This window comes from Staurois parvus, unplaced genomic scaffold (assembly GCF_062004578.1).
Source record: "Staurois parvus isolate SC_StPar_1 unplaced genomic scaffold, SC_StPar_1.0 ptg001200l, whole genome shotgun sequence".
Lineage (NCBI taxonomy): Eukaryota > Metazoa > Chordata > Amphibia > Anura > Ranidae > Staurois > Staurois parvus.
In genome coordinates, this window is record NW_028318996.1 from 2,319,804 (window position 1) to 2,345,127 (window position 25,324).

General features: G+C 44.5%; 1 protein-coding gene and 1 long non-coding RNA gene across 3 annotated transcripts in view; one reads left to right on the plus strand and one right to left on the minus strand.

The window, feature by feature from the left end:
- The window catches only part of ADAMTS15 (ADAM metallopeptidase with thrombospondin type 1 motif 15), a 77,910-nt gene extending 55,298 nt beyond the window's left edge, over nt 1-22,612 (minus strand). Inside the window, exon 1 of the mRNA XM_089660074.1 lies at nt 21,222-22,612. Within this exon, the coding sequence (XP_089516200.1) occupies nt 21,222-22,181 (960 nt within the window). The 5' untranslated portion in view covers nt 22,182-22,612. The remainder of the gene's footprint in view (nt 1-21,221) is intronic.
- Nucleotides 22,496-24,463, plus strand: LOC149438269 (uncharacterized). Of its 2 annotated transcripts, none has more exons than XR_016307936.1 (2): nt 22,496-22,935; nt 23,985-24,463. It is a non-coding gene; the product is annotated as an uncharacterized LOC149438269 (long non-coding RNA). The 2 variants fall into 2 exon arrangements; XR_016307937.1 differs by having other exon boundaries at nt 24,027-24,463.
- The last annotated feature ends 861 nt before the right edge of the window (nt 24,464-25,324 follow it).

A 25,324-nucleotide genomic window follows, 5' to 3' on the forward strand; every position in this document is an offset into this window, starting at 1 on the left:
AGAAGCAAGGTGTGGACAGGGGGTACAGAGGCGAGCTGTGGGTGGGTGGTACAGAGGTGAACTGTGCACAGGGGGTACAGAGGAGAGCTGTGGACAGAGGGTGTAGAGGTGAGCTGTGGATGGGTGGGACAATGATATGTTACATACTTCTGACCACCACAGTCTGTACACTGGCCTATACATTACATAATCCTGAACACTGTATGCTGGGAGTGCAGCAGTCAGGACTGTGCAAAGTACATTTTGGCATACAATGCTCAGCAGTCAGGAGCATGTAATGTGTAGTGTGCAGTGGTCAGGAGTATGTAAAGTACATATAAGAGTGCAGTGGTCAGGAGTATGAAATGTACATGTTATGCACCGCCTGGCGGCGTCTCTAGCAGCCCACAGCACGGGGTTCCTCAGGGCGCGGAGTCTAAGTCCCAATCTGCTTATTCACCAGGGCTCCTGATGGTGGGGATGGACTTGGAGCAGACTGAGACCAGGTCGCGACCCCTGAGTACGTCCGGCAATGTCAGAGGTGTGCTAGGAAAGGAGCCTGACGTGAAGAAGCTGTCAGACCTGGTAACAGGGACAGATCCGTGCGGGATGGATGGATCGTCTGGGTAACGTAAGGTGTAGTCAGGCAGGCCAGGTCAGTAACGTGTGGGCAGCGAGGTACCGGAGGAGCAGGCAGAGAATGGTCAGGGTCACAAGCTGGGTTCAGTAACTAACGGGCAGCGCGGTACAGAGGATCAGGCAGAAGGATGGTCAGGCAAGCCAGGGGTTAAACAGGAGACGGTCAGCAGGGTCAGGAACAATGCAGAGGTCGGCAACAGAAGCTTCACAGGATCAGATATCAGGAACAGAGCAGATAAGAGCAAACAGCAATTGACATACCTCCTGTCCCGTTTAAATAGCCCGCCCTGCGCTGTCATTGGTGCCAGGCGCGTGTCCGCGATCGCGAGTGCGCATGCACGGCCGTCGCGATCGCCCAGGTCCCGCTGCTCGCCAGCTAGGGTGCATCGGTGTTCTGCACATGCGCCGCCCGGCGCATCGCGGCAGAACCACCAATCCCTGACAGTACATATCAGAGTGCAGCGGTCAGGAGTATTTAAAGTACATATCAGAGTGCAGTGGTCAGGAGTATGTAATGTACATATCAGAGTGCAGTGGTCAGGAGTATGTAATGTATATATCAGAGTGCAGTGGTCAGGAGTAGGTAATATACATATCAGAGTGCACTGGTCAGGAGTATGTAATGTGCATATCAGAGTGCAGTGGTCAGGAGTATGTAATGTATATATCAGAGTGCAGTGGTCAGGAGTAGGTAATGTACATATCAGAGTGCACTGGTCAGGAGTATGTAATTTACAAATCAGAGTGCAGTGGTCAGGAGTAGGTAATGTACATATCAGAGTGCAGTGGTCAGGAGTATGTAATGTACATATCAGAGTGCAGTGGTCAGGAGTAGGTAATGTACATATCAGAGTGCAGTGGTCAGGAGTATGTATTGTACATATCAGAGTGCAGTGGTCAGGAGTATGAAATGTACATATCAGAGTGCAGTGGTCAGGAGTATTTAAAGTACATATCAGAGTGCAGTGGTCAGGAGTATGTAATGTACATATCAGAGTGCAGTGGCCAGGAGTAGGTAATGTACATATCAGAGTGCAGTGGTCAGGAGTAGGCAATGTGCATATCAGAGTGCAGTGCTCAGGAGTATGTAATGTATATATCAGAGTGCAGTGGTCAGGAGTAGGTAATGTACATATCAGAGTGCAGTGGTCAGGAGTATGTAATTTACAAATCAGAGTGCAGTGGTCAGGAGTAGGTAATGTACATATCAGAGTGCAGTGGTCAGGAGTAGGTAATGTATATATCAGAGTGCAGTGGTCAGGAGTATGTAATGTATATATCAGAGTGCAGTGGTCAGGAGTATGTAATGTACATATCAGAGTGCAGTGGTCAGGAGTATGTAATGTGCATATCAGAGTGCAGTGGTCAGGAGTATGTAATGTACATATCAGAGTGCAGTGGTCAGGAGTATGTAATGTACATATCAGAGTGCAGTGGTCAGGAGTATGTAATGTACATATCAGAGTGCAGTGGTCAGAAGTAATATACAGCCTAGTGTACAGAGAGCAGGGATCAGGATTAAACAATACACAGTATACAGGGGTCAGGAGTAAGCAACGTATGACAGCATACAGGTTGCAGAAGGCAGAATATGTAACGTACAAAGTACAGGTTGTCACCTTCACCCTGGGCACCGCATGGCCTTGTCCCAGCACTACTTTGCACACTGTAGTTTGGATATGTCTGGAATGCAGCTAATTAAACTGAAAGTTTTGTGCTTTAGGGCTGGTGAAATAAATGTCCTTCATCTCTGTGAACCTCTCTATAAAGATTGTGTCCAGCTGTGCCGCTTTCAGCAACAACATAGGACTGGAATTGTATCAGAGGGAAGGACTGGACTTGTTCAGCGTGTTACAATGTGTCACTTCTGGACAGAAAGTCCGCTTTGCCTGGAGAGATAAGTCTGACTGTGCCGAGTTATTGTTACATTGCCAATTGTTATCTCTTGAATGTATTCCTGCCCTGAGACGGCAAGGAAACTACCGAAGACATAGAGACAGAACACGTGGATATTGGAGCTGCAATATAAAGGGAAGATGTATCTGTAGGCTGCTTATCTGGGGTGCTGGGATTATTATTAGCTGGAATGGGTCATCCATACATGGGCTACCATGGCCTAGAAACTATGGATGGACGTCATGCTGGACACACTGAAATGAAATGCAAAACAGCAGGGACTGCAATGTCTGCATTATCCACTTGCCCTCCTGAGGATTTCCTGACCAGGCCATTTTTTGCATTACGGCGCTGCATTACTTTAACTGACAATTGCGCGGTCATGCAACACTGCACCCAAATTAAATTTACGTCCCTTTTCCCCACGAGCTTTCTTTCAGTGGTATTTGATGGCCTGTGCATTTTTTATTTTTTGCGCTATAAGCAAAAAAATACCAAACATTTTGAGAACAAAACAATATTTTGGACTCTTTGCTATAAAACATGTCCAGTGAAAAACTGTAAAAAATCAAATGTCATCAAGTTAGGTCAAAATGCATTCTGCTCCATGTCTTTGCTACAAAAAATCCCAATACGTGTAAATGAATCGGTTTACGTGAAATTTATAGCGTTTACAAATGGCGGTATAGATAATGGGATTTTGTTTTCTACTAGTAATGGCAGCGATCAGCGAATTTAATAGGACTGCAGAAGACATTCTGACACTGGGGGGGGGGGGGGGACTAACTTGGTGTCACTGACATCCCAGTGACACCACACCAATACAGTGATCAGTGCTAATGACACTGGGCAAGAAGGGGTTAATGTGAGGGGCAATCAAAGGGTTAGCTGTGTGCTGGGAGTGCTTTACTAGGGGGCGGGTGTTCTTCACTGTAAGCACACTTATCGGGATGGCTGTACAGTGCACAGTTATCCCGAGCAGTGTGCTTGAGCTGACAGGAAGGAAGATTGTTTGTAAACAAAACAATCTTCCACCCCATCTGAGATGCTCGGTAATCACCGGGTGCCAGCGGGTAATTATCGGCCGGGACCCGGTGATTGACATCCGTGGCGGCAAATGGCGGCGTGGGTAGGGCGCCCTACCCGGAAATGCAGAATGACGTATATATGTGACCCTGTACCAGTATATCTGCTATAGGGCGGTCCTGAAGCGGCTAATGTCTCTGGGTGCACACACATACAAAATCCTGGCTATTCTGTAAATTTCAGAGCAAGAAATTGCTATAAAATGTATAGCCAGGATTGTGTTTCATGTTTCTATGAGCATGCACATGTGTGTGCACCCAGTGACATTAAAGCGGTATTAAACCCAAAACCAAAAATGTAATATATTGCAGCCTACCAATCATTAGATGTGGTGGCTGCTTTAGTTTTCTTTTATAAGCTTTTCCCCCGCTGTTTTTACCTGGTGATCTGTCCAGTAACACACCTCCTGTATTAGAGTGCTCCCACTCTGGATGAAGCAGCACAGGGGGCACAGTTGACAGCAGCAATGGCAGTCTGTTGGGAGGAGTAGTAGAAGGACTAGCAGATCTAAATACACTAACAAACTGAAGCCAAACTCCAGCTAATAATATATAATCAGTTACAGCAAACAGTTTTTTTTCCTTTTGGGATAAAGGTTTTATATAATAAATAAAGGCTGATCTTTGTAAGTACCACTGTCAGTGGTAAATGGTTTGTCTCATCTTTGTAACTGATACTTTCTACTGAAGAGCTTGTTCTTTTGAAAAACAACAGACTTACTGGCTGGATCACCAGGTGAAACCAGAGGAAAGCCTAAAAAAAAGACTAGGTAGGTTGCTATATAATAAACATTTGCTTTTGGATTTAATACGGCTACAATTATAGCAGTGTGTGTGAAAGCTTTTTGCTGCTATGTATTTTAATGACTGCAGCCTGTTATAATTGGAACCTTTGGATTGTATCAGCCCTTCTGTTCTCTCTTTGTGTTAGTTGATATGTCATTGTGAAGGATGCTGTGCTTGTGGTGAGGGGAATATAAACATAGAATAATTCATATTGGTGACCACATTTGTGTGCAGGAGATTTTTTATTATCCACTTCCAGTCCAGACACTTTCACCCCCTTCCTGTCCAAACCAATTTTCAGCTTTCAGCACTGTCACACTTTGGATGACAATTGTGCGGTCATGCAACACTGTACCCATATGAATTTTTTAGCATTGTTTTGAGACAGATAGAGCTTTATTTTGGTGGTATTTATTCACCACTGGGATTTTTATTTTTTTTGCTATATAAATGAAAATGTCCAAAAATTTTGAAAAAAAGTGTTTTTCTTATAAAATATTGCAAATAAATAATATTTCATCATAGATCTTGGCCAAAATGTTTTCAGTTATCTATATAGTAAAAAAAAATAACCCAAATTAGTTTATAACCAAAAATTATAATTTAAAAAAAAAATGTTTACATTTTTATTTTATTTTTTTATATTATTCTTTATGGGGTTTTTTCTACATACTGTCACCCTAGCAGCATGGTGACACTGTACTACTTGTGGGGGGTGATGAAGATTTTTTTTTTTCACACTGATTGTTTTTATACCCATAAAGGCTGTAAAAGCAATCATTTCTCCTTCTCTCTGGCTGCATTCTTGCAGCCATTGAGAACTACTGTGTGAGTTGTGATTGGTCACAGCTTGTCACATGGTACAAGGCTGTTGTGAATAGCCTTGTACCATGTGACCTCTGTGATCATTCACAGATTTCACACATAGTAAGCAATGATGTCAGAAGTGACATCTTGCTTACTACTCCGCATGTGATCACTGATTGGCCAATTGGTGATCACATGATCGGGACCTCACACAGAGGTCCCGTATGACGATCGGTGTTCCACTGTGTCTGGAGGACACAGCGGGCACCGGATTGCGGTGCTGCACGCTCCCAAGGAGCACGCACAGTCCATAATGGCGGGTGCCGCCCCTGGACTGCCACTGTCCGGGCGTTTATATACAGCGGCCGGACGGCAAGTGGTTAAACAGTTCCTAAACCCACATCAGTCTGTATATGCAGTAAAGCATCTTTGTTATACTCACTGTGGAACCTAAGGAGTTATTTTCTGTATTGTGTAAAAATGATGTTTGATCCTGTCTTCTCTGATCCTCCCCTTCTACCAGTGCTCCCCCCCATCTCCTGACAAGACATATCATGTGGAGTCACTCTGTACATGCTCAGTTTGGTGGGTATTTCTAGAGAGGTGTTTTTTTTCTTGGGAGACTGTATGTGATCAGCACAGGGCCAATCAGCACTGTCCAGACAGAGGTCAGGGGTTCTGCATCCTCCTAGAGCAGAATGAAAACTCCTCCTACAAGCTTTAACCAGTGCTCTGCTGAACACTGATAGAAGACTGCTGTAACTGCTGATGAAAAAAGGTATATAGCAGTTTATATATCACCTTCTGAAATGTGATCTACTACTCTGTAAACAATCCCTTCAGAATACGGTTACTGTAAGGTGAAGATCATGCAATAAAAATCAAACACTTCCTCTTGTCCTGTTTTTAAAGTGTTACTACACCCAGGACCCTGCATCAGGGCCAGACTGACAACTCATGGGGTCCCCGGGCAATTGGGGATCATGGGGCCCGTGTGTGCTTGCCCACACTCAAAACACACCCAAAAAAGCCTATAAAAGGTACCAGGGGCATTTTATGGGGCCCCCTACTGACCCCGGGCCCTCGGGCAGTGCTCAAATGCTCAGTCTGCCCCTGCCCTGCATTCACTATATCTGGTCTCCCACAGTACACAGAACACGGAAGTGCAATTATTTTAGTAAATATAAACTGCTAAATACTTTTTCTCATCAGGAATTAGAGCAGTCTTGTGAGCTTCTATCTGTGTCCAGCAGAGTCCAGCACAGCACATGTTAAAGCTCATAGGAGAAGTTTTCATTCTGCTCTAGGAGGATGCAGAACCCCTGACCTCTGTCCTGACAGTGTTGATTGGTCCTGTGCTGATCACATGCACTCTCCCATGAGAAAAAAAAGAAAAACCTCTCTAGCAATACACACCAAACTGAGTATGTGCAGAGTGACTTAACACGCTATGTCTTATCAGGAGATAAGAAGGGGGCACTGGAAGAAGGGGAGGATCAGAGAAGACAGGATCAAACAGCCTTTTTACACAATGCAGAGGATTAACTCCTTAGGTTCCACAATGAGTATACCAAGCATGCTTTGCTGCATATACAGACTGATTTTACTGTTGTGGGTTTAGTAACACTTTAAAGAACATTAAAAACCAGAAGGAAAAATGAATGACAGCAGAAGCGGAGAGGTGTGAACCCAGCATTAGACCTCATTCACATGGGACGTACTACAGCATAACCTGTACAAGGCCGTGTTTATCTGCTTGGAGATGGCCGGGTGTCCCATGCAGGCAATCCCATTCATGTCCGTTATAATGCGGTGGCTGCAGACACAGCCGCTGTCTCCAGTTTGACATCCGTGTTGGTGCGTGTCCCTGATCCATGTTGGTGCGTGTCCCCGAACTCACAGTGTGTGCATTCAGAGCCATATGTCAGATGGTGTCTGTGCAGCCACTGTGTACCAAGTGACATGGATGGGACTGCCTGCACAGCGACGCATGGAACACCGGTGCACCCCCATGCGGGTACACCCGGCCTTACACAGGCATGCTCTGCAGTACCCCCCATGTGAACAAGGCGTGCAAAAACCACTGTATGTGCCAAATCCTATCTATCTGAAAATAAAAAGCTGTCACCAAATACCGAGGGGCTGCACTGGGTAGCCCTGGGCCCCCTTCAATGAATGCACAGCTTCCTGTGCTGGGGATTCCTGACATTCCTGATTCGGGGTGCTGGGGGTGCCTGCAGCTATCTGGGGAACATGATTATTTGTAATCTCTGCCGTGTTCCCAGAAGACTGACACAAGCCCTGTCACTGTACAGAGACAAGCAGTGGCTCCTGAACCATGATTTAATGCTTCTTATCCAGGAATGCAGCTGTCACTGATGACACATCATAATCCCCGAACAGCCCTGGACGGATATTTACCAACACAAAACAGCCAACCAGAAGTCACCGTCCCACCGCTACATACAAAAGGAATGTCTTCATAGAAAGCTGTTTATGGAAGGAGGAATTTGTTGTTTTGCAGCTGGGCAATGGAGCAAAATACAAACAGATTATTAAACTAATATTTCCAAACGGAAACCCAGGTGCCTGTGCAGTTCACAAATGTCTGACACAGATCAGACCCTGATGCAGCGTCTCATCTTGTGACTGGCTACAAAGTGACAGCCTGATCAGTGGGGAGAAAAGACCAAGGAAATGCTACCTCCTGCCTGCAGCAGACTGATGACCTTACATAAGCCTAGGCAAAGTCACTGAATGGAGATTAAAGAAGATTTTTTAGTGACCAAAGACAGTTCTTTCTTCATTGTAAATTGTGACATAACCCCCCCCCCCCACCCGGCGAGAAAGAGAGACACTCACCTTCACAGCTCCGGACATCCCCGGGAATGAGATTCGGGCTCTGCATACACAGTCAAGCAGCCCGCAGCCTCTCACTGATCCCACCTGATCACCATGTGTCCATTCTTCTGTCTCTTCTTCTGCCGCCCCCCATGAAAAATAGCACCCTATGCAAAAGCCTTGTTTGCCTTGTGGTGAATACGCCCCTGAGTGACTCTGGATTGTGGTGCTCCATATGACATGGGCTAGGGAGACCAGCAATATGCACAGTGCTGTGACCCTTAACAGCCAATTAGAATCCAACTTTTTGTTATTGCTGCACTGATATGGCAACATCTATTTCTCGGGGTCATTGCACTTTCTTTCAGCTAACAGTCTTAGTAAATATTAACAAACGTTGAATACAGGAGAAATAAGTGAGCACTAAATAGAATCAACACTAACAGCAGCTGTACACCAAAAGGCACCGTGTAAGACCTTTCAAAGGGTACAAGTATAACACAGAGGGGTGCAGCGCTCCTAAAATCTCTAACACAGGAAAAATTATAAGCAAATGACATAATAAAGTGACCATGTGCAAATAAATATATAGACCATTAGTTTGTGGCTAATAGTGCTGGAAAGTGTGAAATCCAATATAAAAGTTCATAAAGGAGGTGATGATGAGATCCCAAATGATCTAAGGACATCCTATGACGGAGACCGTGGGTCAGGTGATATAAAGTAATATGATTGCGCACTCACCAGATACGCAAATCAAATGCACATTGATCGTAGAAATCACAGGTCATCCAATATCATCGGATGGATCTGATCAGATCTGGTCACAGTATACCTCACTCCCTGACGACACTGCCACACCTGAGGGTCACCTTGCAAAAGATGGAGCTTGCTCTGTGGGTGTAGTTAGCTCACAAGGGAGCTCAAAAGAACAAAGGAGCCAACATAGTGCAGTATCTTGAGGATATTTATTCCGTTCAGGGGTGTACTGACAACTCATGGGCAATAGGGGATCATGGGGCCCCTGTGTCCTTGCCCACGCTCAAAAAAGCCTATAAAAAAGGTACCAGGGGCATTTTATAGGGCCCCCTACTGACCCCGGGCCCTCGGGCCGTGCCCGAGTGCTGGAATGGTCAGTCCGCCCCTGATTCTGTTCAAAGGTAAGTAATACAGATAGGAGTAGATGTAAAAGGTTCCTGACCATAGATGCAAGTAAAATGGCTGCCGGGGCCCCTCGTGGCGGCGTGGCGTCACACCTGCTGTAGCTCTACACTGACGCGTTTCGAGCTACTGCTCGTAGTCATAGGGGTTCAGCTTACCTGATCCCCCAGCAGTGGATACGGAAGACAAAAAAATGGGGGAAAAACAGAGAAAATCAAGCAGCAGATATAGAATGATTAAAATGATAATTAAAGCAGACAGTTACCCTCCCCATCTGCTTCTCCTATTCCCCTCCTCTCACACGATTGCATATTTTCATTTATTTTATTTTTTTTCGAGGGGGGGGGATACTTATGTTGGAGATCCTTCCCTACAATTTCTGTTTTCTTGTCTAGGTGAGAATTAGGCAACAGCTGTGCGTCCTCACAGGGCCTGACCGCCAGAACGTGGAAGAGACGGCCAGCTGCCCTGGTGACAGTAGAAGATGGCTGTGCAGGACCCTAGAGAACACTGCTGGGTTCAATGTAATCACCAAAGTCCAGGCAGCTGCACTCCAAATGCAATCCATTTTTATTGCAGCATAAAAAGCAACATGGTCCAGCATATAGACACTGTGCAGAGTGAGAAGAAATGCAATGCGTTTCCAGTACAATGCGCAATGCGTTGACTGTGTTCCACATTCCCCACAGTGTCTATATGCTGGACCATGTTGCTTTTTATGCTGCAATAAATATGGATTGCATTTGGAGTGCAGCTGCCTGGACTTTGGTGATTACATTGTGTCCTGCATGACGAGCTGAGCGGGAGGTATGTGTGGGATTGTAGCGGGGGGTCTACCTGGAGCAGTGCTTTACTGTTTACAACACTGCTGGATTGCTGGGCACGGGAGTAGATTGTTTTGTATTAGTGGTAGAGGGGAGGCGGACTGAAGTTCTTTAAAGCCCAACTCCGGGACAGTGATTGATTGGCCACCGGTTTGGTGAAAGTTACATTCACTGCTTAAAGCCTGGCCAGAAAACAATTATCACTTGCAGGGGGCATTGCCTGCACTGTAAGGGTTAATGGCTCATTTATGTCTAGGGCAGTGGTCTCCAAACTGCGACCTAGGGGCCAGATACAGTGCTTTGCTTGCCCTTGGGACACTGTTCCTCCCACTGACACCAATAATGGGGCACTATACATCCCACTGACACTAACAATAGGGCACTATACATCCCACTGACACCAATAATGGGGCACTATACATCCCACTGACACCAATAATGGGGCACTATACCTCCCACTGGCACCAACAATGGGGCACTATACCTCCCATTGGCACCAATAATGGGGCACTATACCTCCCACTCGCACCAATAATGGGGCACTATACTTCCCACTGACACCAATAATGGGACACTATACCTCCAACTCGCACCAATAATGGGGCACTATACATCCCACTGGCACCAATAATGGGGCACTATACACCCCACTGACACCAATAATGGGGCACTATACCTCCCACTGGCACCAATAATGGGGCACTATACCTCCCACTGACACCAATAATGGGGCACTATACATCCCACTGACACCAATAATGGGGCACTATACATCCCACTGACACCAATAATGGGGCACTATACCTCCCACTGACACCAATAATGGGGCACTATACATCCCACTGACACCAATAATGGGGAACTATACCTCCCACTGGCACCAATAATGGGGCACTCTACCTCCCACTGACACCAATGATGGGGCACTATACATCCCACTGACACCAATAATGGGGCACTATACCTCCCACTGACACCAATGATGGGGCACTATACCTCCCACTGACACCAATAATGGGGCACTATACATCCCACTGACACCAATAATGGGGTGTGATTCCTCCCACTATCAATGATTGTGTCCTATTCCTCCCATTCACACCAACTTTTGCCCCCCCCCCCCCTAAAGTCTGAAGGATAGTAAACTGGCCCTTTGTTTAGAAAGTTTGGAGACTCCTGGTCTAGGGGAACAATAACAGATTCTCTGGTTCTCTGCTCCTCCCCACAGCTGGACCGGTCCCCACAGCATCTGCACCCCCACGCTATAGGGGTCTAGGGTCCTGATGTCATCAAAACCACAATATCATCCATAGCCCTGCTCTAGATGTCAGGATGCCATGGGACAGTCCACCGCTGAACCACTGAAGAGCGCCCCCTGCTGGGAGAATGGTGGATCAGGCAGGTAAAACTGGTTCTCCTCTCCCCTGGACAAAATGAGCTATTAACCCTTGCAGAGCAGACACAGCCTCACTGGAAGGGATTTTTCTGGCCGGAGTTGGACTTTAGGCAGTGAATGTGACTTTCACCAAACAGGTGGCCAATCAATCACTGTTATTTAAAACACATGGAGTAGGAAGATTCACCTGCAGAGAATATCAGATTCCCTACATATACCCTAGATGCATTGAAAACAATAATTAAAACAATTCTTTTGGGTATTAATATACAGGAGGTGATGGGTGAGTGTCAATGCCTAAACTGGCAGTGTTACCCAAAGCAACCAATCAGAGTAGTGCCTTTCACTCTCTGACCTGCATAGAGATGATGAACTGCAGTTGCTCTGTATATATCAGGCGGAGGGATGGGGGCCCTTCCAGTGCAGATGAGCTGTGACATGAATGGGAGCCTCATCCGGAGAGGAGTGTATAGGAGGAGAATCCAGGAAAGTATGTTATTATATGGATCCAGGAGCAGATGAGGACACCCGGCCAGGGCGCTGGCTGCAGGATGAACTTGGATGAACTTGGATGAACTAGGGGGGGGGGGTCCCTGAAATTCAGTGCTGGGAACCATCTCACAGAACAGGAAGCAGCACGCAGTCAGGAGAACAGGGCTGGATTTGTGGAATCGCAGTGGATTTAGGAGAGCCTAGTGAGCGATTTGGCCAGATGTGAGAAGGTGTCACCAATGGTGCAAACTGCACTTTATATGGGACACGAGAGCATTAACTGCTTCACTGCCAAACTGTCACCAACTTAAAGTGGAAGCGAATGCATTCTACAACAGGCTGCGAGCAGACAGGCTGTCATTGCAGTAGAGGCATCCAGTGTAAAATCCACCTACCTGTCTGCTCTCAGTCTTCTGTGGCATCTAAAGAGAACTGCGCATGCTCAGCTCAGCTTACATCACCGCCGCTGGTTCCTGTGACCTATTCCTGTACATTCACATGAGTTACATCATCCCGTGGCAGCCAATAGAGATGCCGGAAGACCAGCACCCAGGGAGAAGACGAAGGGCCCAGAACAATAGAGAGTGATTAAAGTGGTTGTAAAGGCTGAAGGTTGTTTACCTTAAAGTGTTACTAAACCCACAACAGTAAAATCAGTCTGTATATGCAGTAAAGCATGCTTGTTATACTCACTGTAGAACCTAAGGGGTTAATCCTCTGCATTGTGTAAAAAGGCTGTTTGATCCTGTCTTCTCTGATTGTCCCCTTCTTCCACAATCACAAATCCATCTCCTGAACATTTCCCTCTACTTCTGGTTTGGTTGCACCAGTACAATTTACGAATTCCCCTTCCCTTTTGGGCAACATTGTCACTGCAACCGAGAGTAGCAAAACGTAAAGTGTTGCTAAACCCACAACAGTAAAATCAGCCTGTATATGCAGTAAAGCATGCTTGTTATACTCACTGTGGAACCAAAGGGGTTAATACTCTGCATTGTGTAAAAAGGCTATTTGATCCTGACTTCTCTAATCCTCCCCTTCTTCCAGTGTCCCCCTCTTATCTCCTGATAAGACATATCATGTGGAGTCACTCTGCACATGCTCAGTTTGGTGTGTGTTGCTAGTGAGGTTTTTTTTTTCTTGAGAGAGTGCATGTGATCAGCACAGGGCCAATCAGCACTGTCCAGACAGGGGTCAGGGGTTCTGCATCCTCCTAGAGCAAAATTAAAACTTCTCCTAAAAACTTGCTTGGCTGGACACTGATAGAAGTCACAAGACTGCTCTAACTGCTGATAATAAAAGGTATTTAGCAGTTTATATTTACTAAAATTATTTCCATGCTGTGTTTACTGTGGGATACCAGATATAGTGAATGCAGGGTCCGGGGTTTAATACCACTTTAATGCAGAGAATGCAATAAGGTACAAAAAAAACTTCTACTGTCAGCACCCCCCCAGCTCCCATTATACTTACCTGGGCCTGATCTCGATCCAGCGCTGTGCCCAAGAGCAGCACCACTGCTCTCTCACTCTCTCTCTCTCTCTCTCGCTCCTCATTGGCTCATGCTGCTGTCAATCAAATTCAGTGGCTCTTGCTGTCTATAGACACACACAGCATGCCTCAGGATCAATCCTGCACATGTTCCACCATAGGAGGTGGCTTCCTATGGTGGCACATAGAAAAGAGGAGGAGCCAGGAGCATTGATAGGGGACCCGAGAAGAGGGGGATCGGGGCTGCTCTGTGCAAAACCACAGCACAGAGCAGGTAAGTAGACAAGTTTGTTATTAAATAAAATAACTCTACAATCACTTTAAGTATAGTGCCTTTAGTTCTACTTTAAATATTACTGCAAGCCTATTTGTTCATGATAAAATGTTCCCACCTCTGCTTATAAACACGTAACATCAATGCTTTATTGGTAAAATACATCCGTTATATAAAGCCACGTGTATGACTGTGTGAACACCCCTCAGATGTCATACCCAGCGGAGGACTGACAACTCATGGGGCCCCCAGGCAATAGGGGATCATGGGGTACCTGTGTACTTGCCCAAACTCAAAAAAGCCTATAAAAAAGGTACCAGGGGCATCTCATGGGGCCCCCTACTGACCCCGGGCCCTCGGGTGGTGCCCGAGTTTCCAAATGGTCAGTCCGCCCCTGATCATACCCCTACACATTTATTATAGAAAAACAGTTACATCTGAACTCCAAGGTGGTCTCCGCTCATCATTGCCCCCATTCATAGAATGTCTTTTACTGTTTTCAGTGTATATAAGGTGTTCTTTATTAGACAAGGTGGAGAGGAGGGGTGATGACATCACAATCTCCACCTCGTCCAATCAGAGGACACCTTGGGGTTTATTTACTAAAGCTGGAGAGTCCAAAATCAGACTCCCTTCTGCATAGAAACCAATCAGCTTCTAACCTCAGCTTGTTCAATGAAGCTTTGGCAATGAAACCTGGAAGCTGATTGGTTTCTATGCAGAAGTGAGTCTGATTTTGGACTCTCCAGCTTTAGTAAAAAAATCACCCTTGTATTCATTTAAAAAAAAAGCAAAAGGCATTCTATGAATGGGGGTAGTGCATGTGGTCAGTGTGCAGAGGGGGAAGCTGCATAGATGGAATCTGAGTGGGACCCAGAAGATCAACATTGAAAATGTTCCGAGCCTTAAAAAAGAAAACTAGTGCAGCCACCACATCTCAGGACTGGTGAGCTGCACAACATGACATTTTTTGTTCTTGGGTTTAAATATCCTTTTATTTAACAGTTCTGATTGAAATGTCCCTTTGCATTTTTCAGGTAACTAGGAACCAGGAACAGCCCCATCAGCAGTAGTTTGACACAGAGAAAGAGGAGGATGGAGCTGTGATAGCAGCAGTATTGGACTTCCAATATAAGACCTCATGCACTCTGTAAGCTTAGTAACATTTTTTCTCCTACAGGAGATTACAGCATCAAAAACACTATAAAAAGCCACGTTTGTGCAAAGATACAGTGAAGTCATCTCTACAGAACTTCACCACCTTTCCACCCAGCTGACTCGTCTTTCTGACTTCCATGTTGTGTTATTCTTGGCTGGGATGAGGACAGGGAAGTGGAGGGGTATGTACAGAGGTTTTCAGGATTCTGTTAGCTAGAGATAAGACTCTGAACAGCTTTTGTTTGATTACAGCTCCATGAATGAGCCTGGAAATGAAGAGGGTCTTGGAGTGAGTCATGTAGCTGCAGGGCCCATCAGTCTGGATTGTCCTCAGCCTGGGACAGACAGGTACGTACAGTTCTGCGGGTTATCCGTACCTGACAGGTAGCAGAGTGACAAGACAGAAAGATGCAGAACTAGTTCTTCGTTTCATGCTTACAATGGCTCAGTAATAATTGGATAAAGCTCAGTTAACCTTCCACTAAGAACCCAACTACCGCTGGTAATAATAAACCCATGGAGTCACCTCACGTTCAATAGTCGCTCACATCCCACTACACGTGGGGTTACTGGAAGATGGGCACCACATTTCATTCTTGAGTCCAGGGGCGGACTGACCATTCGAGCACTCGGGCACTGCCCGAGGGCCCGGGGTCAGTAGGGGGCCCCATAAAATGCCCCTGGTACCTTTTTATAGGCTTTTTTTGGGTGTGTTTTGAGTGTGGGCAAGGACACAGGGGCCCCATGATCCCCAGTTGCCCGGGGGGCTCCATGAATTGTCAGTCCGCCCCTGGTTGAGTTGCTGTTCTAAAGAAACCAAACTCCAGCTTTTAGTTTTCGTATACATGTTGCATGTAATTATACTTAAGGCGGCTGGAGCAGGAAGGCCAAATCATGTCTATTATCCGGTTCTGCTGGAGTCCGTTGGGCTGGCTCACCCACAGCCTTCTTACATCTGCTGGGGACTCACACTTTGATGTCCAAGGTCATATATTGATTCCCACCCACTGTGGTGTGTTCCTGTTATACCCAGCATAATATACAATAAATTAAATTTTCAGCAGGCAGCTCCTTGTATTGTCTTTGGAAATGTGCAGATCTGGGAACAAAAGCACAAATAATGCTAGGTACACATGGGTAGCTTTTTGTTTCCCAGCCAGTAGGCTGTATAGAAAAAAACTGAGAGGTCTGCATATTAATGAAGCAATGTTAGTGCAATGATCTTCCTCTCTGAGCTATTGTGATCTGAAAGGGGGACCACCCCCCCCAGCACCACCACCACCAGAACTCACTGATCAGCACTCACAGGCACTGAATGCAAGCACTGACTGGATACTGGTTTTTCAAGTATGTCCCTTCGATAAAAGCCGTTCATTAGAGCCGCTTCTGTGAGACAGGCCACCAAATGTCATTGATATTCAGCCCGTGTGTACCAGCCATAACCTAGTACTGGAGTCACTGAGAGATAAAAACAATAGGTGGTTTAACGCTCTACCATTCATGGGGATGTAAGATCCGCTTTGGGTAGACTACGCCTTTGAGTTAAAATTTTATTTTTAGTTTTGGATGGAGTGTGGGTGGGTTGAAACCCAGTGTTAGGGGTTGTCCTAGTGGCCACTGTCAATTTAACTGAAAGTGAGGCTAAAATGTAATCGGTTTTTTTTGGATATCTTCCAATGGGGACACAAGTTCCAGTGACACCCCACCCATCACAACAAGAATTTTCTCTTACTTCCTGTCATTTCTACAGGACAGGATGTGAGACCCCTCCTGTAGGACCTTTCCTTACTCTATCCAACATGACAAACCTGTTTTGTCCTTAGATAAACTTTAATAATTCTCTCTCTTTATGGGGGTGAACCGACATTGGACACCCTTGTTAGGTTATTCATCCATCAAGGTGGACAACCATTCCAAGTACAAAGTAATAGACTATGTGTGGGACTGGAAGGCCACTAACTCAAAGATTTTACATGAAATCTTATCTACCTGGACATTGTTCTTGCATTGACTCTGAGGTTGCTGTTTTCATTAGAGGGAACAAAAATCAGGGATGTCTATACAAACCTACACACAAAGCCTGAGATGATGAACACTTCATACAGCTCACCCCAATACATAATCAGTCTCAGGCACAGTTGAAATTTTCCCATTGCGCACCTTATCAAAAGGGTCTTGGCTGATACTGTGGTTCAGTGACTGCTGATTTACTATGTGACAATCATGCCAATGGATGGGTCCTGCAAGTCTCTGAAATGTCACAACTTATGATGTCATAAATCTCTCATTTTCGAGTTCACTCAACATTTACCGTGAAAGCATAAATTAATCTCTAGATATTCTTCGCTATTTTGTGTCTTTATTCTTGAGTATAATATCCACAAATGCATTTCTGTCTTGACAAAGACATTTTCAATAATCCGCAGATATGTTCCTTGCATGGCGAAACGTGTTAGTCAAGCATATGAAGGAACTGTGCTTTTTTCATTTGCCTGAAAGATATATGGAACTACAGTTTGAAAGCAGGGCAAAAGCTTTTTGTGGAAAATTGTCTTTGTGGAGACAACAATAATGCTTTTATAGACATTATATACTCTGGACTTTGATATAAAATCCAAGGTGTGCTGGTGAAATATTCTTTATAGTTTGAGTGTTAGGAAGGGCATGCCAGAATGGAAGATAGAGCATCAGTGATCAAGCACAGGTTGGCTTATAGCCTCATGCAGAGTAGCCACTGACCACTCTGGGTTGGGCGTGCCCACTTCAAGGAAGATTGTGCAGACATGCTGGCAACCTTGATGCTGCCTAATCCAGCTTGTCATACGCCAATGGCTCCCGCTCCTCTCAATCTATCCTGCGAGAAGAGGAAGAGAGAGCAGTTCTGCTGCGGATGGGCACAGCTCAGGTAAGTGTTTGGTAGGGGGAAGAAACAGGTCATGTAACATTTTTTACCTTAATTAAATAAGGTGAAAAATGAATTGACTTTATAACCACTTTAATGATGTATTCATAATTATCATTCATCTCATTAATATTTCATCTTTTACTTGAGCTTCAGAATTATTTACAATAAGCAGATCTCATTCATGCCAGTATACAAAAATATATAAAAACGGCTACAAATCTTGTTCTGCCAATACTAGAATATACAATGTATAGGCAGGTCTGGCGATGGAGCAGGCTGTTCCCGTTGTTCTGCCCATACTACAATATACAATGTATAGGCAGGTCTGGTGATGGAGCAGGCTGTTCCTGTTGTTCTGCCCATACTAGAATATACAATGTATAGGCAGGTCTGGTGATGGAGCAGGCTGTTCCTGTTCTGCCCATACTACAATATAAAATGTATAGGCAGGTCTGGTGATGGAGCAGGCTGTTCCTGTTGTTCTGCCCATACTAGAATATACAATGTATAGGCAGGTCTGGTGATGGAGCAGGCTGTTCCTGTTCTGCCCATACTACAATATAAAATGTATAGGCAGGTCTGTTGATGGAGAAGGCTGTTCCTGTTGTTCTTCCCATACTACAATATAAAATGTATAGGCAGGTCTGGTGATGGAGCAGGCTGTTCCTGTTGTTCTTCCCATACTAGAATATACAATGTATAGGCAGGTTTGGTGATGGAGCAGGCTGTTCCTGTTGTTCTTCCCATACTAGAATATACAATGTATAGGCAGGTTTGGTGATGGAGCAGGCTGTTCCTGTTGTTCTGCCCATACTAGAATATACAATGTATAGGCAGATCTGGTGATGGACGGCAAGATATGTTTTACTCTAAAAAATGTGCTCCAGGATAAACTTGGGTTTTGATCTTGATGTTGTACACAAAGTTTGGGTTGACACATCTAACAGATCTACAGACCAATGGGCGAATGAGTTGGTGCTATATAAACCAGCAGCAGCCTGGCTTGTTTGGTGTGCAGGCCTGTACTGTATCTCAGCCTCCTGTTTCAGAGTTCCATGCCATCTCCAGATAAGAGCAGACGCTGTCTGTATCCATCACACCATTCCTACACTTACAATAACAGATTCCATTCTGCCTTCTTATGTAAACCTGCTGGACCCAGTGTGAGTGTGGATGAGAGCAGGGGTGGTGTCAGAAGCTCCAGGAATGATGCTCCTCTAATCTCCCAACATCCATCATCCACCCTCCATCCCTATATAACCTGACAATAGCCAGCTGCTGCAAATCTCAGCAAGCACCAATCTGCCCACACTGTCACTACAGTAAACTGTTATCTGGATCCGTCCTCTGGGTTTACTTCTGCTCTGTGAACATGGTGCACAAGCCCTGGAGAGGCTGATATAAACACAAGACTGACCTAATGATGAAGAGATTCTCAAATGTTATACAAGGTCACATACAGTTTGTACTCATTCAATGAAGCCGTATAAACTTCAATGTGTCCTAACATTGGGCTAGGAGAGTCTGGACCAAGAAAGATTTCTGATCGGCAGCTAGGAGCTACTATACTACTTCATCCCTGTTGCTTACAGACTGGCCTCGTGCCATTCACTGCTAGGACCAGTTTGCCATCTTCGGATGCTCTAGGTAAGCCTTGCCCATGGTTTTCTAGAGGTTTCTAGGGGTTCCTGCAGTAATGAGCAATTTCTGTTTCTCAGATAAGTAACCACTGACACCATTGCTCTTTTTAGCTATCTGTAAGGGGAGTTTTTCACAATAACCAAGTGTAAGGATTATTCTTCCCACTGTCCATCAGACTAATGTACCATGGGCTGTAGACATAGCAATTATTAGCAGGGGTTCCCTGAGACAGAAAAGGGTTCTTTCATGGTAAAAAGGTTAAGAAAGGCTGCTCTAGGCAGATGTCAGGACTGTCCTGCAGATCAGTTCTTGCATATTTTTTAGTCTCTTCAGAGGAAGTTTGAAGACCTACACCGGTATTTGGGGCTGTTTTACATCAGGATCACACAGGAACGCAGCACCCGTTCCCGTGCATTCCCGTGCAATGCAATTTTGCAGCCCATTCCTTAGAATAAAATGCCCTCTTAACGCAGAGAAAGTAGTGCATGAACTACTTTTATAAAATGCTCACCACCAAATGACATGGTACTACAGTATCACGTGATTTGGTGCCCATAGCGCACCACATTTTGTGATCCGTTTAGTGTGCCGTTAACATTACATTGGCACCTGCAGCAGATTGCAAAACCAGTGCATTTTGAGTGAGATGCAGCAAATTCACAAGGAATGCTCCTTTCCTGCACCGCATTCTGGTGTAATCCAGCATTTAGGCCTCATTCATATATCTCATAATGGTAACACAAGTTCCCACTTGCAATTTGAAAAGTGCGATTTACACACGATTCCGTGTGTTGTACATAGGTCAACCCATTCACTTGAATTGGCTGTCCTATGCTTGCTTGTCACACCAGAGAAGCTCAGGGATCAAATTATGGCCCTGAGTAGAGCACAATTTTACACTTTTTTGCCACATTTATGCACGTTTTGCCATGTGAAAATTGCAGCAAAATCACTTTTTTGTTTTGGGTGCCATTCACACATTTTGCTGCTATTTGGAAATCCTAGCAGAATAGCGCCGATTCTACCTGCAATTCCTAATCACCCAAATGTAAACAAAACCTAATGGAGAATTGTGCACCATGCACAGGTCTACTTTGGACAAGTTAATGTCACAGTGTAGCAGTTTTGGATGAAGTGATAAAAAATTAGAAACCCTGACAAATTTCTACAGCTATGTCCCTATTGGGGGGATTCACCCTCTATATTTGTTATGGTCACCATTGTCACTGGAACTAAAAATGAGGGAGAATCCAAAAGATTGAGTTGTCACCAAACCAGGTATAGGGGGAAAATATTCCATAGGGACACCTGTTCTGGTGCCAACTGTATAAATCTAGCCATACATCTTTCATTTTTTTTCAGCCAGCCAGCACAAAGTAGATGGAGGAATTCCCCCATCAGGACATTGAATTCTGACAGCAGCTGATTGAGGAAAATTTTCCAATATATCCCTTCAACAGAAGAGAATTAAGCAAACAAATTGTATTCAGTAGGGGAGACCACACACTGATGGAAATTTGGCCGATCCCTGCTGGACCACATGAATTTTGATCAGTGTATGGCCAGCTAACGAGGGAATTCCCTCACTATTCAGATATGTCCCCTCATATAGTCTTGTGCCTACAGGACAGGAAGTGAAGGCAAATCACCTCAATTGAACATAAAAATACACTCTGTCCAAAACCCAATTAAATGTTTTGGCTGTAAATATCCACTTATTAACAGAGAACATCTGTCCACAATGATTCATGACATCATGAATGTACTGTATCTGCACACACCTATATATCACCCATCTGGATTCCTGGACATCATGCAGCAAGTGTTCGGCTCCATGCAGACTCACCGTTTTGGTGAAGAGGATAGCGGTGTCCCAATATTCGGGGTGCTTGTCACTCACTTTGTTCCATTTCTTCTGCCAGGCACAGAAGCTCCGTAGTGTCATGGCAGCATTGGTGGTAACTTTGGGTCCTTTTCCATCATCTGTCAAGACCATGAACTTCACCACGGCTATGTTAATGGGATTTTGGATGCTGGGGTGGCGATACAAGCGAGCGGCTGTGGCCATTAAAGTGAGCAGATAGTGCTGAAGGTCATCTCCATGGAACTTGAGCATGGTCTCATCTGCCACAATCAGTGTCTCCACGTGCCTGGTGATAGAAGCAAAGCGTCGGGACCTCTGGCCTCCTCTTCTTGTGCCATTGTTATGGCGTTTGCTATGTTTGGAACTTTTGTATCTCTGAAGAGCTTCCATAATGCCATGGTTCAAACCAGAGCTGACCCCACACCTTGATGTAGTGTCTGCTGACTGCAACAGTGCTCTCCTGCGCTGCAGGAGATGCGGCCCCTGCTGGCCAACCTGTAACTGATCCCACGTGCCGTTCTTTATTGGACTGATCAAATATTCCACCCCTTGGTAGCCAAATGCCCCCCGAAGTCCCCCGCAAAGGCTAAGAGCAGCAAAGGAATCCCGATCTGAATTGACATCTCCAGAGTAGAAGCAGTGTCTCAGGCTTGGTGACGGTTTGGGGACAGTGCCAGGGAAATGCATGGAAAAAGCCGGGGCAATGAATTGAGAATCAGGACTTAAGTTCAAATAGAAATCCTCCTGAAAAGCTGAGATTTGGAATATAACTCCTCTGTCCTTAACCTGTTCATGGCCTTCTTTATAATATTGTTTTCCATTGATGTCAGGATCCAGCTTTTTGGGGGTAACCATAACCTTATCTGACCAGGCGTACAAAGAGGGGGAGAGGAAAAGCAAATCCAGAGTAAGCAGAGAGGTGACAGCCAGCTGTGCTTGCATGGTGACTCAGCTACAAGCCGTCCAGAGACTGCAAATAATAGACTTTAAGGAGAAAAAGGCGAAAGGGATGAATTGTGCAGCTAAAGAAAAATAAAATGTATCCACCACAAAAAGGGGGCTAGAAATATACTGGAGGAAGAGAACTGGTGGAAAGTAGTGAAATAAAAGATGCCCATAAGAATGGAGCGCAGGCAGGCGTCCCCTCAGCCAATAATCACAGCTTCTTCTGCATCCACAAAATCCAGATGTTCAGGCTGCACCGTGTCCCAGCGCTGCAGTCATTGTTGCTTCACTACCTGTCTGCAAACAGGCAACATCAGCGCTTGTTGGGCTTTATATACATCCCTGTCCTGTGCAAATTGACTTTTTTTTTTCTCTGGGAGGTGCTGTGAAGGCTTATTGGACTCTCCTCTGCCACTTGTAGCTCATTATCAGCCACACATATACACACAACCTCCCTCTCCTTCCATTGCCGGCAGAGTTTAAAGAGCCAGCAAGGCTCAATGCCTCTTCCCAGCAGCTGTTCTCTCCCTCCCTCGCCCAGCTCTCCTCTGCACATTGTTTGGATGTTGGAGCTCTTCTCTGCATTCAGTAACTGTCCTCCCTGAGGCTTTCTCAGCAGGCACTGGATGAGCTGTCAGGACTAGGCTGTACTGGATGACCAGAATGGAATGACGAGTCCTCCCAACTACCTTCACACTGTGGCTCTAGGCTGTTTGCAGAACCCTTGTACACATTTTGCAGGATCTCCGCGGTATGCTTTGTGCTTTATTATTTCACAATAATTGCATTTAAACATTTTACAGAGTTACAAAATAATATATTTATATATATACAGTTATCACTAATTGTTAACAATGAAGCTGGAAGAAGACTTAGGGGTTGATTTGCTAAAGGCAAATAGACTGTGCACCCTGCAAGTACAGTTGCTCCAGAGCTTAGTAAATGAAGTGAACATTCATTTCGCAAAGAATACACAATCACATGCAAAAGGAAAAAAAAAACATTTTTGATTGCGCATGATTGGATGAGGAGTTTCCCCTCATTTACTAAGTTCTGGAGCAACTGCACTTGCAAAGTGCACAGTCTGTTTGCCCTTAGTAAATCAACCCCATAGTCTTACTTAGAAGACTAGAGTCATACATTTTTCAGGATATATGTTCATAATAATGATATAAGTCAAAATAAAGAATTATATTTATATTATTATAATACATATGGATAGATAATATATACTGTATATAGTAATCATAATAATGAGATTTATAATCATAATAACGAGAGAGAGAGGATAGATAGATAGATAGATAGATAGATAGATAGATAGATAGATAGATAGATAATTTTATATATATATATATATATATATATATATATACCTATATTTTATATATATATATATATATATATATATATATACAGAACTTATACAGAGAGAGAAAAAGATAAACAGATAGATAGATAGATAGATAGATAGACATATAGATAATTTTCTATATATATATACAGAGCATATACAGAGAGAGAAACAGATAGATAGATAGATAGATAGATAGATAGATAGATAGATAGATTAATATAAAATCAGAATATATCCATAATAATTATAAAGTAACACAAATTGGGGACCTGTTCACAAACTCCAGTAGCTGCCCCCCCCCCCCCCCATGAAATATAAAGCGCCCAGAGTATGTATAGGACTTGTGTCTCTGCCCTCTATGTACCTCTCATTACTCAACGACTTCAGGAATATTGTCAGAAAACAGCTGATGTTTGTCATGTCATTTCTAAAACTGGGAACAGGCAAGTCTTCATGCATCAGGTAAATGTCTTCCATGACTGCAGATGCCGGTAAAGATTCCAGAACAGATGTGTGAGTGAGCGGAGGGGGACCCCGGGGACAGCGCTATACACTGGCTGCAAGCTAGGGGTCGCTGTCGTCTAAAAGAGAAACTAACAAGAATGGAATTGAAAGAGGAAAGAAGAAAAGACCTTTGGACTTTCAGCACGATGGGTGCTAACAAGGAGGCTGCAAGAAGAAGACTGGCAGAGACATTTTTTTTTTTTTTTTTTGAAGTTATCACAAATGTTTTTATATTTGCATTTTGAAGATGCATTGAGGAGGATGTACAAAGACTGGAGCAGTCATAATTTGGGGTGGTTTTGCATGTCAAGCAATCCGCTTCTAGCTTTCATTTTCAAAGATTAAAGCTGAACTAAACTGTATGTAATCACAAACCATTTAATTCATGTTTAATGTTCAAAGAAAACTCCCCCATTCATCCATGTCTCCATGCTTTATTTTGCTGATAAACTACTCACAGAAGCACCCCTAGAATTTCTGGCTGTGGCCATCTTGAGTAAGGGCAGATGATTCATGGAGCATTTAGTTCCTGGAATCCATCTGTCTTTAGTTCAGGCATGTATGCAGGAGGGTGTGCTTAGCTGCCCCCTCCTAAAGACTCCTGGGATTTATGACATAATTTGCCTAGGCATAGAAACCAGAAAGTAACTAAAAAAAGTTACAAAAAAAAAAAACTATTTAAAACAAGTAAATAAGATATACTTTCCTATCTATGTATTAATGCTATCAGCAAAATGTTTCAAAATAGTTAATGTTGGTTGAGAGTGAAATTCCATCTTGGAATTAGAGCCCAGACAGCGGCAGGAAGAAGCATCACAGCCAGCCAATCAGTTGTCTTGCAATGCTCATGAGTGAACCAGGCCCATGCTGATAGGAGGAGAGAGCAGAATGAATGAGAAATTAGCTCCTCAGTCAGCTGTTTCACCTTTCACTGTCCAGTAAATGGCTGGGTGAGGGACAAGACCCGTAAGTGTTACTTAATTACAGGAGGGAAAAATCAGGTCCCCTGTCCTGCCAGACAAGGCTGTGCTGTGTAACAGAGCTTTGTACATTTCAGAACTGAATGGACAGAATTTTAAATCCTTTGGAAGGTACATTGGTTTGCTTGGAATTTGGCTAAATTTTCTTTTCCCTTACCTCTTCCATATTCCAAAAGCCAGTAAAGTAGTTGACATTTCTACCAAAAGGCTGGAGGCTATGAGCACAAGTAGCAGACTGGAGAATGTAATCTCCTATGTCAGCTAATCATTATATAATTGGGGGAGGGGGGCAACCTATG